An 18901-nucleotide genomic window follows, 5' to 3' on the forward strand; every position below is an offset into this window, starting at 1 on the left:
ATTTCATTTGAATGAAGTAAATTTAAATAGTCCCATGTGGCTAGAGGCTACCATATTACACAGTGTAGCTCTAGACATTAGAAGGGAGCCATGTTACCTTACTATTAGAATTCAAATAAGTAAGCTCATGAATCAAGTAAGTGCCCATCTGTTATTTTTTGTCTGCCCAGCCTCTCTTTCCCTTTCTCGCTACTAGTACCCAGCTCTTACGTCCTACCCTCACTCCTGGGGATCTTCTGTATTGGTAAGTGAAGTAGCTCCCTCGATCAGTTGTATGGATGGAAACCCTAGAACTGCTATCATGTTCCCTTGACACACTGAGGTTCCTTAGAGAATAAAACCAAAATTAGGATAAAGATGGACAGTCTTGATTCTCAAGTTCTTACATCCAGTCAACCCTAAGGAATCAACTCCATTCCTACTTTCCCTTGCTTCAGTTGGATAAACCAATAAATTCCTCTTCTGCTTATGCTATTTTTGAGGCAAGTTCTATCACTTGCAACCTACAATACAAGGTCCGATAAAAAGCTTTTTGCGTGCCAGGATCACTAGCAAAATAGTAGGATTAATGGCACTGCTATAGACTGAATTGTAACCCCCTGAAATTAGTTATGTTGCAGCCCTAACCCAACCCTCCCTCCCATCTGACTATATTGGAGACAGGGCTTTTAAAGAGGCTATTAAGATTAAATGAAGTCATAAGGATGGAACCCTGGTGCCCTTATAAAAAGAGAAAGAAAGGACAGAGCTCCCTCAGACAAGTACACAGGGAGAAGGCAGCGATCTACAGCCCAGGAAGAGCCCTCATCAGACCCCAACCATGTTGTCACCCTGATCTGACTTCCAGCCTCCAGAACCATGAGAAAGTAAATTTCTGTTGTTTCAGCTGCCCAGTCTGATATTTTGTTACAGCAGCCCTAGCTAAGATGGGTACCAGGATAGCTCCCCTAGTACCAATTATTACCAGTTCTTTCTTCAAGGTGAAGTACACGCTGATTAGCAAAAATATCAATATATCGAGATATTATTCCACTCGCATTCTTGACTTCAGCTTAGACTGGAGTAGTTTTTCAATTGGTTTTTCCTTTTTTTTAAAGTAGGCTCCATGTCCAGCACAGGGCTTGAACTCATGACCCTGAGATTGAGAGTCACATGCTCTACCAACTGAGCCAGCCAGGTGCCCCGGTTTTTACTTTTTTAAGTAACAAAAAGATCAGTCCAGCTATCTTGAATCTCATTATCAATTCAGGAGGATTGTAAGAATATAGAAAAAAAGTTTTCAGTGAGCTTAAGCAGCCAGAATTGTATTACTAGTAATGGGAAGAAAAAGTCAAATTCAATTATTAATCTAATTTTTTACTTTATTCCTTGTATCAACAGATTAAGAAAGTGAAATTCTCCTACATGCTGATTTATAGATAATGTTTATAAGCAGTGCACAAAACACTGTTTCACAGAGTAATATTCAGTGATCCCTTTAAATGCAGTTTTAATCCTTATTTTAAACTAAGTGCAATAATTTAATAAGCTAAACACACACAAAACTTGTATATCCTGAACTACAAAAGTGGTTTCCATAGCCATATATGGTTTTAGTCAAGTACACACTTCCACAATGAACAAGTACTAACAAATACATTAATAAAACACTATCCCAAATGCTTATCCTGCCATCAGCTTTTTAAGCAATACCATTCCTACTACTGAAAGCATTTACTTCTAGAAGCTTTAATCTGACCTGGGAAAATTAGTTCTCTTAAAACTTGACAACTAGTACATTATAAGCCCAAAATGTTTTAAATCAAAAGCCTTCCAATACGGAAGAATTCACATGAAACTTTTAGTTTAAAAAATAATCATTCTTGTAATCTAAAGAATATTAAAAAAAAATATCTTAGATAAACATTCCTACAAGACTATTTTCTTGTATCATCTTCTCCTTAAAAAAAAAAAAGCAAACCAGTTCACTATCTTTTAATAATCTCTTAGCCTACCATAGTCTAAAAACTTTAGAATACATGAAACACGTCTTAGCAATCATAGTCGAAGGTGCCCTATAGATTTCATATATTAAACAGCTACGGTATAGCCTACAAGGGCACAAATACACCCAATACATAAATATTACTTCATCACTTAGTCTAAAGTCAGAAGGAACCACATAGTTTGCAAGGTACTTCAACTTACATGTGGTCATTAAAACCCAGTAAGTAATTCAAGTATAGTCCTGTAACGGCAGGCAATTCAAGGCTCAAATATCATTCTAAAATCGAAGACCTGAAAATAAAAGCTGAAGACTTTTTGTTTCTCCATCTTGCATATACATGGCTAGATATTAGGACCCCAATGTGGAAAATAAAGTTATGATATATGGTTTCCCCAGAAGATAATGAAGCTTCAGAAAGTACAGAAGGTGTCAAGATCCATAGTTTGCTTCATCAAATGCTTTTCTAGCTCGTTTCAATTCTTCATTCATAGTAAGCAAGTCTTTAACCCTAGCAAACTTCCTTGGGTCCTTTCGAATCAAGAAGACGATATCTTCAACTTGTACCCGACCTTGTCTTCCAATTGACATTGCCTTGTGAGTCTATTACAAAGAAATAAATTAAATTAACTTAAAACAAATCTAATATTTTACTCTTTCAATTTGCATTTATTTAATACTGGTGAGTTTGAAGATTTTCTCTTCTAATTATTATACCTATTCATTTGTGAATTGTCTTCCTATTCATGTCCTTTGTCTACTTTCTACTGTGTTATAGGAATGTTTCTCTTAATGGTTTACAGACATTTTTTAATACTAAGGACATTAGGGGCGCCTGGGCGGCTCAGTCATCAAGCATCTGCCTTCGGCTCAGGTCACGATCCCAGGGTTCTGGGATCGAGCCCCGCATCGGGCTCCCTGCTCAGCGGGAAGCCTGCTTCTCCCTCTCCCACTCCCCCTGCTTGTGTTCCCTCTCTCGCTGTGTCTCTCTCTGTCAAATAAATAAATAAAATCTTTAAAGAAAAAAATACTAAGGACATTAAAACTATCAAATCTATTGATGTTTCTTTTTTGATCTATGTAGCTTTGTCTTCATTTTTATAATTCTATAATTTCTTTAACTGCACATTTCATTTAAGCTTTCTGTCTCAGTAGTTGATAAATAGTGGTAGGTTTTCTTAAATTCAAATAAATCTCATCTCCTATCATACATTCATCCTGTACAAAAACAAAGATTCGGGGTGCCTGGGTGGCTCAGTCAGTTAAGCATCTGCCTTTGGCTCAGGTCATGATCCCAGAGTTCTGCGATCGAGCCCCACGTTGGGCTCCCTGCTCAGCGGGGAATCTGCTTCTCCCTCTGCTCCTCCCCCTGCTCATTCTCTCTCTCTCTCTTGCTCACTCTCTCAAATAAATAAAATCTTTAAAAAACAAACAAAGGTTCATCATAGCATTATTTCTAATGACTAAAAAAGGGGAATCTATTTAGTAAGGCATTAAATAAATTTGGGCACATCTAATCAACTAACATTATAAAGCCATTAAAATTATAGAGTGTTATGCAAGGACACAGAGGACAGAGTTCTACTTAAGTGAAAAAGCAGGCTCTAAGACTAAATATACTATATGATTTCAATTTAATAAAGTTTAAAAATATGTGCAAAAAATCAAGAAAATATTCACCAAAATCTCAGCATTAGGGGTCTCTAGGTGGAAGGATTACAGATTTCTATTTTCTTTTCTGCATTTTTTTTTTTTTTAAAGATTTTATTTATTTATTTGACAGAGAGAGGCACAGCGAGAAAGGGAACTCAAGCAGGGGGAGTGGGGGAGGGAGAAGCAAGTTTCCTGCGGAGCAGGGAGCCTGATGCGGGGCTCGATCCCAGGACCCTGGGATCATGACCTGAGCCGAAGGCAGACGCTTAACTGACTGAGCCACCCAGGCGCCCCTTCTGCATTTTTTTTTTAAGATTTATTTATTTGAGAAAGAGAGAGGAAGAGAGAGCACAGAGGGACCGTGAGAGGGAGAAGCAGACTCCGCGATGAACAGAGAGCCTGATGCGGGGTTCGATCCCAGGACCCTGAGATCATGACCTGAGCCAAAGGCAGATGCCCAACTGACTGAGCCACCCAGGCACCCCTTTCCTGAACTTTTTTATACTTCCTAAATTTAATAAATATTACTTTTATAAATGGAAAAGAATTTTTAAAAATGCATACTGTCTGATGCAGGAATTTTACTTCTATTATTCCGTACTAAGGAAATAATCCATAACACAGGGTAGAAATTCATAGGAACACAACCGAACTCAGTATTCCCAACCCTGTGAATTTATCCAAGGAGATGGGAGGAAATTTCATGAATATGGTCATTCAAAATTATCTATTCACTTAATAATCTGTAAATAACTTATACAAGAAAGAAATGGTTAAATATATTAGGAAACAATTTAAATGAATTTTACTTAACTACTAAAATAATTGTGATTATCAGGGCGCCTGGGTGGCTCAGATGGTTAAGTGTCTGCCTTTGGCTCAGGTCATGATCCCAGGATCCTGGGATCGAGCCCCACATCCGGCTCCCTGCTCAGCGGGGGGCCTGCTTCTCCCCCTCCCTCTGCTTCTCCCCCTGCTCGTATTCTCTCTCTCTCTGTCTCGAATGAATTAAAAAAAAAAAAAATCCTTTAAAATAATTGTGATTAGAATATAGGAAGTATGTACTGTAAAATTTTGAGTAAAAAATGCATACCATGATTACCACTATGTAAGCATCGTATACTTTTTTTTTTAAGATTTTATTTACTTGGGGCGCCTGGGTGGCTCAACCATTAAGCGTCTGCCTTTAGCTCAGGTCATGATCCCAGGACCCCGAGATCATCACCTGAGTTGAAGGGAAAGGCTTAAGTGACTGAGCCACCCAAGCGCCCCAGCATTGTATACATTTAAATAAATACTGGAAGGGGGAAACTTAAATTAGATGATGGGATTATGGTTACCATTTTTAAATTTTACTCAAGGATCTTATAATTATGTCCTTATAAATAAAATTCAGGAAAGGGTAGACTATTTTATGTGTGTACACATGTACATGTGTGTATGTTTACATATCTATGTATCTTTAATGATAAATAGTAATCAGTAACTTCCACAAAAAGGCACTCAAATGGATAATCTTATTTCAAAAGGATGGCATAGTTCTAGTCTTAACTAAAAGTTAGAATTTCAAATCTATTACTCAATTAACTAAGACCAATTACAAAAAATTCTTACCATTTCAGTGATGAACTCTATGACAAGGTCTTCAAGAATATCCACTGACTCAGTATAAGGATTCTGGTCATCCCCAAACCCATACATCATACATCGCACTGTAAAAGAACAATCGTTTTTGTTTACCTGAACAAATTTAACAATTTTACCAATACTTTTTTCAAGTTAGAAATGGACTAAGATAGAGAAGATACTTGTATAAACGTATTTACATTGTGTCTACAAGCACGGACTTAAGTGTAAAAGATTTTAACCACAATCTCATAACCAACTGTTCCTAACTGTCCTTCCCTAGTAGGAACTCCTGTTCCCTCCCAGCTACTGAACCCTGACATCAATATTCTTTCCCTAACCTCTATTACCTATTTACCCACAACCCTGGAATAACCTGAAGTAGGAAACGCCATGGCAGTGACAGGATGAGTAGCAATGGCTCAGCCCTTACTGGGAGTGTTCTGTGCATATATGGTCTGGGGTTAGGGGAGGGCAGTGGTGCATTGGAAAAGAGAAGGCAAAATCCTTTCTGATACTAACAGAGGGAAAAGGACATGAGAGAAATTGCTCCAATTACTTCTTATATGAAGAACAGGGTAATCAAATGGAGAAAGTAAACTATGTAGAATCTTGATATTTCATTTCCTAGATCAATGAATGCACTGCTAACCAAGTCCTTTCAGGCTTCATCTGAAAGAACCATAGAAAATGCAGAAGAGAAAAAAAACTCTAATACAGAGTAATAAAAATAAAACTCATTTAATCCTCACAACAATCCTTTGAAGTAGATACTATTATTATCCCTATTCCATTTAGGTAAGAAAACTGAGGCACTGAGCTAAGTGATTTACCCAAGGTCACACAAATAGTAAGAGATGGAGTCCACGTTTGAACGCAGGTGATCTGGCTCCAGAGTCTATATTCCTATCCTCAACAGTATTACACTTCTTGGTAGTTTAAGGCAGATGGGATCCATATGGATTATCATCCTATAGGCTATAAACCCCCAGTTAGTCTATGGACAGGCTTTGAGAAACCCTTGAACCCTTCTGAAATTATATGTAAAAATTTTATATATTATTTGTGTGTGTGCACTGTTCTGCAAAGAATAATCAACTCTTATCAGATTCTGAAAGCGGTATATAAATGTTAAAAAAAAAAAAAACCTATCATAGGTTGGAAATATTTTGTATCTGAGTGGTGGTTGTAAGTATATGTAAATACATAAAATTCATCAAGCTGTTCATTTAAGACTAGTACAATTTAAGTACAGTAAAAACAAAACAAAACAAAAAACCCTAGAACACTTTTTTTTTTTTTAAGATTTTATTTATTTATTTGAGACAGAGAGAATGAGATACAGAGAGCATGAGAGGGAGGAGGGTCAGAGGAAGAAGCAGACTCCCTGCCGAGCAGGGAGCCCGATGCGGGACTCGATCCAGGGACTCCAGGATCATGACCTGAGCCGAAGGCAGTCGCTTAACCAACTGAGCCACCCAGGCGCCCCCTAGAACACTTTTAAAGGAAGAAATGAGTACATTAAGAATAATTCCTATTTAGGAGAAGCAAAAGTTGGTCGAACTGAAAGAATTAGGTACACCAGGCCTAGGGAGGAAAAGAAAGGGGTGATCTGGAAGTCAGGCTGGGAGAGGGGTATCCCTAGGGTTTAAACTGGCAAGAGCCTTTAGGTCCAGATACAGGGGGTACAAAACAAACACAAGAGCCAATATTTTTTCTCCCTTTTGGATTCTGACAACTTTCTTGCCTTTTCTTTTTTGAGATAATTTCAGACTTACAAAAGAGTTGCAAAAATAGTACAGAGCTCCCAAATACCCTATATCCACCATCCCCTGATGTTAACATCTTATAGAGCCACAGACATTTATCAAAATGAAGAAATTAACACTGATACAAGTACAGAACTTACTCAGATTGTACCAGTTTTTCAACTAATGTCCTTTTTCTATTTCAGGATCCCACACTATTTAGTTATCATGCCTCCTTACTTTCCACTGAGCAGTGACAGTTCCTCAGACTTTTCTCATCTTTCATGACTATGACACTTTGGAAGGACACTGGTTAGTGATCTTGTAGAATGTTCTCCAATTTGGGTTTGTCTGGTGTTTTCTCATGATTAGACTGTGGTTACACATTACTAGAAAGGGTACCATAGAGGTGATGTGCCCTCTTAATGCATCATATCAGAGGTACATGATGTTAATATGTATTACTGGTGAACTGACTTTGATCATTTGGCTCACACTTTATTTAATTTTTTTTTTAAGATTTTTTATTTATTTCTTTGACAGAGAGAGACACAGTGAGAGAGGGAACACAAGCAGGGGGAGTGGGAGAGGGAGAAGCAGGCTTCCCGCGGAGCAGGGAGCCCAATGCGGGGCCCAATCCCAGGACCCTGGGATCATGACCTGAGCCGAAGGCAGACGCTTAACGACTGAGCCACCCAGGCGCCCCTGGCTAACACTTTAGACATTACTTGTCTGCCAGGATTCTCCATTGTAAGCTTACTATTCTTCCTTAAAAATTTGAGTAAGATACTTTGTCATTAACATTGTGATGGGCATAATTCACTAGTATGTATGTAAACTGCATTTGGTTTGTAAAGACACAAATGCCAATGAATGCTTTGAAACATTGTGTTATAGTAGCAAAAATTTTTTTAAAAAGAAGGTTTAGGAGAACAGAGCTTGGCCATTAAGGTATATCAAGATTCAGGTAAGACAAGGAGAAGGCTGTGAAGATTCCAAATTCTTATCATCACAAAAATAAAGCAATCCAAGTAGAACAAAGGTTTCTGCTTAGAACTGGCAATGCAAACATCACTCTGGGATGCTCTGGTGTGGAAATCCCCTTCTTAGGCTGATATAAGAAGTAAAAACACAAATGGAGTAAACAGTATCAAAGATGGATTAAGGAGTGGTCAGCTTTAGGTGAGAAACTGAGATATGGAGGATTTGAGTCGTTAAAAAATATATATATATAAAGCCCTACTGACTGCAGTTTCAAGAGCATTTGGGAACCACTTGTTTGACCCAGCATAAATAAACCATATCTTCATGTGTTGTCTCATCTGTGAATACTCAGCCATAACTGTGTAAAGGACACAGGATGGAGAGCACGTTGTCACAGTGCCTTTCAGGGGCTGGCTTTGACTATCACTAGAAACAGCAGCTCTCCCTCTTGCTGCTGCCAAAAAGAGTCAAACCAGCCTACTGAGGGAATATACTAGAGAACCAATACATTATAATCTCTATGCCACTGTAATGTCTTACACTGTTCACCACCTTTCTGTCTTGTCCAATGCCTTAGTCCAAAGCCCCAACTTAATTCCATACCCTCAGCACCTGTCCCAGGATCCATCAAAACCTCTGACTTGCAGACAAAGGAGTTCTGCTGCAATAGCAAGGGACACAAAAAGTAATGGAGGTATGTTCTAAGGCCCTGAATTGAAACACTGATCACATTTCCTCACTTAAAAAAAAAAAAAAAAAAGTGTATACACACACCCACCCACCTATACACATATAGTTTGGGGTTAGGATCACTCGTATCTATGATTCAGAAACTAGAGAATTTTATAGGCAAATCTGAGAATATTGTCCCCACAGAGAAACACATTCAGAACATTAATCTACTTTGAACAGACATGTCCAAAAGTTTTTATCATCTGTAATTAAATCATTGTCAAATATTACTTACATTCTTTAGAAAAAAGTCTCTTCCTTTTACCCTGTCCGCCTTCTGCACCTCCTCCAATTTCTTCATTTTCTTCCTCAAACTATAAATTAAAATGTATATATAGAAATGTCAAGCACTGCATTTGATTTTTTTTTTCCATTTTCAACACTGTCATGCCAGAGAGCCTAAAACAAGCAGCAAATTATGAAATCTTAGCATTTTAGGAGCCTTAAAGACTATCCAATCCAACTTCCCACTCATGCAGGAATGGCTTCTACAGTGTCCCTAACAAATAATCCTACTGCCTCTCCTGGAAGAGTTCCAATAACCATACTTTCTTTTTTTTAAACCAACTAGTTAGCCTATTACTACACAGTTTTACTATTTTTTTTTTTTTAAGATTTTATTTATTTTTTGACAGAGAGAGAGACAGCGAGAGAGGGAACACAAGCAGGGGGAGTGGGAGAGGGAGAAGCAGGCTTCCCGCTGAGCAAGGAGCCCGATGTGGGGCTCGATCTCAGGACTCTGGGATCATGACCTGAGCCGACGGCAGACGCTTAACGACTGAGCCACCCAGGTGCCCCTACACAGTTTTACTATTAAGAGTTGGTATTTTTTAAAAAGGGAGAGAGAGTTGGTATTTAATCAAAGTAAGCAAAACTAGTATTTTCTAAGCACTGCTCATACAGGGCTAGGAACTTTCCTCAAATAAGCCTTAACCCCATTTTATGCCACGAAAACCGAGGCTCAAAGTTAAGTAACTTGATCATAGATAACAGAGATTTTGAAATCCAGGTTGCCTGACTTTCGGTCCATTATTTTCCCACAACTTTACAGTAAGTATATAGTTTTGTTACCAGCTGCAGTGTTCTTTCATGAGAGCTAACAAATATTAGCTTTGTCCTCTGATGACCGTCCAGGCGATTCAAAGAGTGTCTAGCAAATACAAACCAAAAGCAAAGAACAAGGAGCCACCTTCCTACTCTTCCGTCACGTCCTGCCCCACGTACTAAGAGATGAATCCGAAGGGAAAGGCTAGCACAGCGTAAAGTCCCCGAACTCTCTCGAGTGAATTCGCTAAGGAAAATCTCGAGTGATTCTGAACTCAGGATCCGCTTCTGTACCCCAGGGAGTGAAGAAAAGAGTGGGGTGGAACAGTGGTGGTCACTCACAGTAGGGTCTTCCTCCTCGTCTGCCATGCCACCAGCCAGCTTACACGGCTCCGCCACCTCGCTCCCAGCGGGTTTTACTATTTCCTCTGCCTCACTTCCGGTGACGCGCAGGGCGGGGCGGGGCCTGCTCGGCCAGCTGGGGTGGGGGACGGGGGGGAAGATGCGCAGAAACTAACAGCAGAGGCCACGGAGTTTACGGAGGGGGATGAGCTCTACGCTCTGTGATCGGGGTCACGGATTAATTAAACATTAGCAAAAAAAAAAAAAGGGAAATCGTGGGCTGAGCGGTGTATATCTTGTTGTGGCTCTGAATTGGCTTCTACATAGCGAATCACCACTTCCTGGTTCGGGGTTGTGAAGCTATGCGTACTTGGGCTGCCCGAAGAGTGTATTTATTTTTTTATTTTTTTAGAGATTTTATTTATTTATTTATTTGAGAGAGAGAGAGAAACAGCATGAGAGGGGAGAGGGTCAGAGGGAGAAGCAGGCTCCCCGCTGAGCTGGGAGCCCGATGTGGGACTCGATCCCAGGACTCCGGGATCATGACCTGAGCCGAAGGCAATCGCTTAACCAACTGAGCCACCCAGGCGCCCCGGAAGAGTGTATTTAAACAAATTTAACAACTTATAGTTACACTATTATTAAATGGCAAGCACTATACGGGTTATTGGGTATGTTTTTCTTCGCTATTAGTTTTTAAGAGGAAAACACCACCCCTCAGACTGAGGATTAAGTATTTGTGGGGAGTTTTGTGTTCAGAACAATCAGGAAAACCACTGGCATTAGAAGGCTAAAGCTAGGGATATCAAATGTTCTGCAATGCAAGACATGATGCCACACAAGGAAGGGTCCCACAATATTTCTGAATGTCCTGCTAAAGATTCATGCGAACGAAAAATCTTTAATTATCTGAGCCTAGAACCTAACATTGTTAACATATAGACACAAAGCATGTCCTATGCTCTTAACATTTGATTTTCTAGGAATGCAACTGTGAGATAATATAAAATATAGTGGTCTCTGCTGCCAGTTCCTGGCACAGAGCTCCTAAAACCCTTGCAATTTCCTAAGTGGTAAGCGGATAGGAGCATCTTTTGTTCTCATGAGGCAATTTAGGGTGGGCTCCTGGCTGGGGGCTGTCACCAGAAGGGCCAAGCCACAATCAGAAGGTTGGAGTTTTCAGCCCCAGCTCCCATTCTCCAGAGATGGGAGGGAGGCTGGAAATGTAGTTAATAATTGATCATTCCTACATGAGGCATAAAAATCCCAATAGTAGGGGGTTTGGAGAGCTTCCAGGTTGGGGAACACATCCACCTTTGGAGAGAATGACACACCCCCAACTCCACAGGGACAGAAGCTCTTCACTTAGGACCCTCCCAGACCTCACTCTAATCATCTGGCTGTTCATCTAAGTAAATATTTCCCTGAGTTCTGTGAGCTGTTCTAGCAAATAAATCCAAGGGGGAGCAAAGTCATGGGAACCTCTGATTTGTAACCAAGGTGGACAGACATGTGGGCAACCTGGGACCTACTACTTGTGATTGGCATCTAAAGTGGGAGGCAGTCTTGTGGGATTGAGCCCTTCCTTAGCCCATGGGATTTAACACTATTTCCAGGTAGATAGTGTGCAGAATTGAGTTAGATTGTAGGACACCCAGCTGGTGTTACAGTTTGGTGTGGGAAAAGAAGCCCACATTTGGTGACCAGAAGTGTCAGACATTAAATGTTCTGTGTGAAAGTAAAGAAGAAAGACACAGGGAGGAATGAACTGAGCTTTTCCCAAAATAGTAAGTACCCTAAAATTGGAGGGATATTGTACTTTGTTTTGTTTGGAACTTACCAAGAGCTGTGAACCATTTCAGGAAATAGTGTCACCAAAAGCCACATCACTTGTAATAATTTGAGTAGCCCATACTCACTGGAGTCATTCTGCATTTGTAGCTCTTGCATTCATGGTGATTCTACATGTAGGGGCAAGCATCTAAAATCATTATACCCTCTAGTGTAGTCATGCCTGAGCATTCATATCTTGAAACATATTATAATTCACTGTCTGTATTTTATCTTTCTATTACAATAGGGCATTATATATTATTTTTAAATTATTGGATAGTTAGGTATATTTGTTATTTGTTGTCTGTAACAAATTATCCCCAAACTTAGTGGCTTAAAACAAACATTTATCACACAGTTTCTGTGGGTCAGGAATTTGGGTGCAGGTTAGCTGGGTGCAGTTTAGCTGGCTCAAGGTCCCTTATGGTGCTGGTAGGGTGTTTGCCTGGGACTGCAGTCTCATCTGAGGTATTGATGGGGAAAGATCCACTTCCAAAATCACTTACATGGTTGTCCACAGGATTCAGTTCCTTCAGGTTGTTAGACTAAAGGCCTCAGTTCATCACTGGCTATTGCCAGAGGCCTCCCTCGGTTTTTTGCCATATGGTCCTTTCCATATGGCAGCTTATAACATGGCAGCTGGCTTCTCTCAGCACAGATGAGGGAGAGAATCAGGAACACCCAAGACAGGAACCACAGTTTTTTTTTGTAACCTAACCTTGTAAGTGGCATCCCATCACTTCTGTCCTATTCTATTTAAGAGAATTCAACTAAGTGCAGCCTATTCTCAAGGAGAGGGGATTACACAAGGATGAGTGTAACAGGAGGCAGACATCATTGGGGGTTCTCTGAGAGGGTGCCTACCACAGTAGGTTATATGATCTGTGAATGTCATTTCAGAATAATAAAGGAGACATTATAATACTTTTGTTATTTAAGGAAGATCGTTGAGTCTGATAGGGTTGAGAATCACTGTGTTAGGTAGTGATAAAACTCTGGCCTTGTCCAGGGGTTCAGGTATAAAACATTCACAGTGTCCATCATCAAGGGATAGATAAAATGTGCTGGGTACACACCAAGAAGCACTATGCAGCAATCAGAAGTAATAGACTAACCACATGGACAGAGCTTAGAAACATAGTGCTAAATTTACAAAGAAACACAATGAGATCTATAATGTAAATTAAATATAGAGACACACAAAAAGTAGATATTTTACAGGAACAAATAAGAAAACATATACATTAAAAAAAACATATATATTAAATACATTGAAAGGTTGTGGGGCAATGCACGGATAAATAACAGGTGAAGGACTTTGGAAGGGCCAATTACAATAGTATGTCATGAACTGCAGAGTGTCAATAATTTAACCTTCTGAACCTGAGATTCAAAATATAAAAGGTTAAAAAAAATGCAGTTATGAGCAGAGCAGAAATAAAGCAGAGAGAGTGAAAAGTCATTGTGTGCTTCTAGGAAATGTTTCAGGTGGATTACCAGAGCCCAGTTTGTTAGGTGGGGATGCAGGAAATGAGGCTGGAATGAAGCTGGAGTTAGAGTGTGAAAGGCCTGGAATGTTCTCTTCCGAGACTGAACTTCACAGTGCAGAGTTCCTGGGAGGTCTTTAAGCAGAAGAGACACACGACCCTATCTTTAAAAAAAAAAAAGATCACTTGAGCAGGGAGACCTAGGATGAGAGATGATTAGAACCTGAATTAAAAAGAAGGAATTTAGGAGGTAGAATTTACAGGACTTTGTGTCTGAATGAATCTGATAGCTACGGAGAGAGAGGTTTACATCCAGATGGATGGAACGTTATTAATATAAATTGGAAAGTAAAATGGGAAATCTATTGGGGTAGGGGGAGAAAATGAGCTCAGTCTAAGCGTCTAGAGATGTCCTATAGGCAGAATGACACGCAGGCCCGAAAAACCACAGAGAAATTGGGACCAAAGAAAATGGTGTGGGAGACATCAACACAAAGGTGAGAGTTTAAAGACTGCTCAGCAATAAAGGCAAGAGAGAAGGGGGGCAAAGGGGAGATCCTTAGAAATGGTACCTCACGAAATAGAAAAGAAGGAATGGTCCAAGAGGTAGTGTTGAAATAGATTTCTAGACCCACGGTGGAACTATTCCTGCCCCAGGTGCCACGTCAGCAAATGGAAACTTGATTGTTCTGTTTGACCAGAAATGCAGCATATTCCTTAGCCAATCCCCAAAGGCCAAGCCAATTCTGGGCCTTCTCACTCCAAACAAGGTTGACTATCAGCCAGTCAATCAGATATTTTCATTTTTCTCTTTCTTGTTCTTTACTCTTTATCCTATAAAAGCGTTCTGCCTTCCATGAAGTGTTCAAATCCAAGGCCTTTTCCTAAATCTCTTTAATCATTTTTAACTGTAGGAAAAGATAAAGAAGAAAGATGAAAAGGAAAAGAACATATTTCGAAAGCCAAAAGAGAAAAAATTTCAAAAAGAAGCAAGTGGTCAGGAGTGCTCTGTGCCACAGAGATTAAGAGTTTAAGAGATTGAAGATGAAGTCTAGGATTTGACAATTAGGAAGTGGTAGAATAATCTGGACAAAATAGTTTCAGGGCAATAGTGAAGACGGAAGCCAGATTATAAGAGGTTAAGGAATGAGTGTACAGTTGGACAGTGAAGGGTAGAAAAGCAAAGAGAGGAAAATAGCCTTAAAGGGCAGTAGGCTCAAGGAAGGTGGACTTTGAATAAATAATTACCAAATGAGTAAGGCTGTGAATTTGTGCCAGACACTTAGCTAACTGCTAGAAAAAGTCAGGTTTTTATTATGGCAAAAAAGTGGAATGAGCTTCTAAAGAAAAGGTTAATGACAAAAGAGATTTGTTCCCAAAAGAATGGAGTCAGCAGAGAGGCAGACAGCAGTAGCTGATAGAAGGGAGCAGTAGAGCTGAGTTGTGGGAGAAAAATTTGGACAGAAAGGCAGTGGGAGGGGCTATAAGAAATGAAGAAAACAGGAGGCTGGGTGGTGGGCTTGAGGCATATATTAGGATGGGATAGGAGAGGGCAGGCAGGTAGTACCAACTAGACCCCAAATCCAGGAGAAGCTAAGCAGTCCCACCCTCACCCTGCCGCCCCCCCTCCACCCCACCCCTCACTCCTTCCCCTCCACCCCAGGGTACAGACTTCAGTGCCACTCCCTGTTTGGGGTTGAGTGAGGTAGTGTCATTTTTTTAAAGTGGCTTTCAGAATTTCCACAATAATCTTGTGCAGTCTTAACCATCTGCTTCTTTACTAAAGAATACCTATACCCTTTGGTTAAACTTGCTCCGGGGTCAGATGAGTCGGTTTTAAAATCCTAGCTGTACTTGGGGTGCCTGGGCGGCTCAGTCAGTTGAGCATCTCACTTTTCCTTTCTGCTCAGGTCATGATCTCAGGGTAGTAGCCCTGAATTGGGCTCCACACTCAGCATGAATCTGCTCAAGATTCTCTCTCTCCCGGGGCACCTGGGTGGCTCAGTCGTTAAGCATCTGTCTTTAGCTCGGGTCATGATCCCAGGGTCCTGGGATTGAGCCCCGCATCAGGCTTCCTGCTTGGCGTGAAGCCTGCTTCTCCCTCTCCCACTCCCCCTGCTTGTGTTCCCTCTCTCGCTGTGTCTCTGTCAAATAGATAAATAAAATCTTAAAAAAAAAAAAGATTCTCTCTTTCCTCTGCCCCTCCCCCTACGTTATGCCTGCACACACACACACTCTCTCTCAAAAAAAAAAAAAATCCTAGCAGTACTACTTACCAGCTATGCTACTTTTGAGACAACTTACTTGCCCTCTCAATACATCACTTCCTTATCTGTGAGATGGAGATAAGTTACTAACCTTCTAAGGTTATTAGGAGGCTCAGATGTGTAAACACCCGGAAGGTGCTTTGAATTGTACCTGGCATGTAGTCAACATTCTGTGTTAGCTGTTTTTATTCCAGAACCTATCTTTCAGCAGCATCTTCTGCTGTTCTCCTTCATGAATTCCCCATTCTAGTTCCACAGACCACATTCAATTATGCACACAACAAAATATTTCACAAGCACCTGTAAAATGTGCAGCACTGGTATGGGAATGGGGATAAAATGACAAACACTGAAAATACATAGTCCCAGGCTCACGAACCTTACAGTGCAGCAGAGGGACATGAACTGAACAGATATTGTATGATCCTATCAGAGCATGATGGCGGAAGGCAACCCAAGAAGGTCAGAGATGCCTTCTGTGAGCAGGTGAGGTTTGAGCTGAGACCTGAGGGATGACTGGAGTTAGCCAGTGAAGGAGAAAGGCAAGAGGGTGCTGTGCCCCAAACTTATCCTGTGCTTTCCCATCTCCATGCCTTTGATCACTCTACTCCTTTCCCACTAAAATACCTTTTTTACTGAAATGCTACATGCACCTTTCCAGCCCAGCTAAAATGTCTTCACCTCCACTAAGCCTCCCCTGGGCTCTCCAGCTGAAAGCACTTTCTCCTTTACTCTCCCACAGCACTTAATTTTCATTTTCCTTCGACACTTCTCACTTTCTACTGTATTTTCTGGTGATTTATACACACAGCTTATCTTGTCTGCTAAATCTTATTAAAAACAGAGTCTGTTTCTCATTCATCTTTGAGCTTCCAAAGGATAGTACATTCCTTAGGCTCGGAAGTCCCGGAATAAATATTTGTAGCATAAATTAATGCCTGTTTGACATCCCTTTTCAAATATGTTGTAATTCAAATGAAGCTATTGTTGCAAGCTGCGCCTTTGGGACTGAACTTACTCTTTGGTTAAACCAGAATGCCATAGTCATGGTCCCCATGACTGATTAGTGTTCACCACAGTGACCACAAAAACCCGAACAAACAGGCCACTGTTCTTGACTGACAGGTGTTTGGCAACAACTGCCTGTCTTCCAGTGGAGGCTGAAATGAACTGAGGAAGGACTGTCTGAACTGAGTCCCCAGTCAGTGGGGCTCTATTTACTCCTTGCAGTTTGGCTGCAAGAGCCAGCGGCCCAAGCTTTGGCCTGATGTAAGGCTATATGGTGCTTTCCAGCGTGACAGAAACACTAATGCTTGGAACAAAACCATCAAAGATTAGTATCAGTGGAAAGGATCCCAATTTGAAGTAGTGTGAAAACAAGGGGGAAGGGAGCTCTGAAGTCAGACAGACCTGGGTTTGGATCCTAACTAGCTATGTGATGTCACCCACGTGCCTTCTTTGAGTCTCAGGTTTCTCATTTTAAAAATATTCTGCAAAACAGTTATGAAGATCAAAGATAATGTCATTACATACATAATGCCTGTGCTCTATTAAATGTGTTCATTCATCTATCTTCTTCAATACAGTTTGTTTCTGAGGGCAGGAACTCATTTTTGCCTCTATTCCTACAGAATCTAGCAAAGTGCTGAGCACATAATAGACACTGGTTAATATTTTTTAAACAAATGAACAACAACAACAGTAATAACTGGGGCACCTGGGTGGCTCAGTCGTTAAGTGTCTGCCTTCGGCTCAGGTCATGATCCCAGAGTCCTGGGATCGAGCCCCGCATCGGGCGGGCTCCCTGTTCGGCGGGAAGCCTGCTTCTCCCTCTCCCACTCCCCCTGCTTGTGTTCCTTCTCTCGCTGTGTCTCTCTCTGTCAAATAAAATCTTTAAAAAAACAAAAAACAGTAATAACTAGCCTTTATGGAGCCCTTACTTCATGCCAGGTATTGTTATAAACAGTAATTCATCTAATCATTCAATGACCCTAGAAAGGAGCAACCAATACAACCCAATTTTACAGAAAGAAAACTTGAATTTAATTTTTAAATATAAAATTCTTGGTATAACAAATTTTGAAACAAAAATCTGGTGAGATTCGTTTTATTCAATAAAAAGATAAACTACTTTATAAAACCTGGAAAAGAAAAAATGTAGTAGAGAGAGAAAGAAAGAAGGTCATAAATGTAAGAGTGGGAAGAAGGAGTAGGAAGAAGAAGAAAGACACATAGAAAAAGAAGAAATGGAAATGGGCAAATTCTGAGCAGAAAATAAAATAACTACTTATTCGGAGTAGGATATTGTGGTCTATCACTGTCCTTTGAAATGGTAATTAGACAACTAATCAGTCACTCTGCTCAGCTCTTCAACTGTCCTTGACTTTGTCCTTAAACTTCATTCTTAAATTCTGAGATCCATGAGGAAAAAGACTTATATTTCAGAGAGTGACAAAAATTGGAATGGTTTTGGGGCACCTGGGTGGCTCAGTCGGTTAAGTGGCCAACTCTTGATTTCAGCTCAGGTCATGATCTCAGGGTGGTGAGATGGAGCCCTGCATCAGGCTCCGAACTCAGTGGGGAGTCAGAGTCTGCTTCAGAGTTTCTCCCTCTCCTTCTGCCCCTCCCCTTGCTTGTGTGCTCTCTCCCTCTCTAAAATGAATAAATAAATCTTTTTTAAAAAATTGGAGTGGTTTCCTTCTAGTACAAAATGAGATAAAGTTATTACCAAAACAGTAAATGGCATGAGCAAAAACTGTGAAAGCAGACAGCACCATTTGAAGAATACAGAAGTTATTTTCACAGCTGAAGCTTAAAGTCTACCTGGGAGAACAGTGGAAAGTGCTGCAGGAAGGCCATGAATAGCAAGGTAAGGAGTTAAACAATATTTAGCAGCCAGTGGTTGCTGTTACGGGAAACAACAGTTGTGATTTGGAGCAAAATTTTCTAGTCCGCAGTTCAGAAGACCAGAATTATTGCTAGAGTGTGACACTGGGGAGTTTTACCCTAAACCTCAGTTTATCTCCAAAATAGGGTAATAAGGCACTTGTGAGGATTAAATAGGATAATACGACAAGGTGTGTTGGCTTTGGAAATGTCAAAATCTTCTACGAATGTTAAGTTTCCCTACTGGAGGATAAAATTGATGCTTAAAGAAGACTGACAATCACTAACATGATGGCTGCAGGATTGAAAAGGGAA

General features: G+C 40.4%; 1 protein-coding gene across 1 annotated transcript; it reads right to left on the reverse strand.

The window, feature by feature from the left end:
* Positions 1–1343: 1343 nt before the first annotated feature.
* TAF13 (TATA-box binding protein associated factor 13) lies at positions 1344–10185 on the reverse strand. Its single transcript, XM_021690108.2, has 4 exons — positions 10114–10185; positions 8963–9041; positions 5252–5349; positions 1344–2587 (listed from the first exon to the last, which is right to left on the reverse strand). Exons 1-4 carry the CDS (start codon positions 10138–10140, stop codon positions 2417–2419), a joined length of 375 nt encoding a protein of 124 aa, XP_021545783.1. The 5' UTR covers positions 10141–10185; the 3' UTR covers positions 1344–2416.
* Between the last annotated feature and the right edge of the window lie 8716 nt (positions 10186–18901).

The sequence above is a fragment of the Neomonachus schauinslandi genome, chromosome 4 (assembly GCF_002201575.2).
Source record: "Neomonachus schauinslandi chromosome 4, ASM220157v2, whole genome shotgun sequence".
In the NCBI taxonomy this organism is placed as follows: domain Eukaryota; kingdom Metazoa; phylum Chordata; class Mammalia; order Carnivora; family Phocidae; genus Neomonachus; species Neomonachus schauinslandi.

Coding starts and splice junctions, on each gene's coding strand:
- TAF13 (XM_021690108.2), bottom strand. CDS start 10,140: ATGGCAGACGAGGAGGAAGACCCTACT. Junction 5,350..8,962: donor GAGACTTTTTTCTAAAGAAT/GTAAGTAATATT, acceptor GTTCTTTTACAG/TGCGATGTATGATGTATGGG. Junction 2,588..5,251: donor TAGAGTTCATCACTGAAATG/GTAAGAATTTTT, acceptor TCTTTGTAATAG/ACTCACAAGGCAATGTCAAT.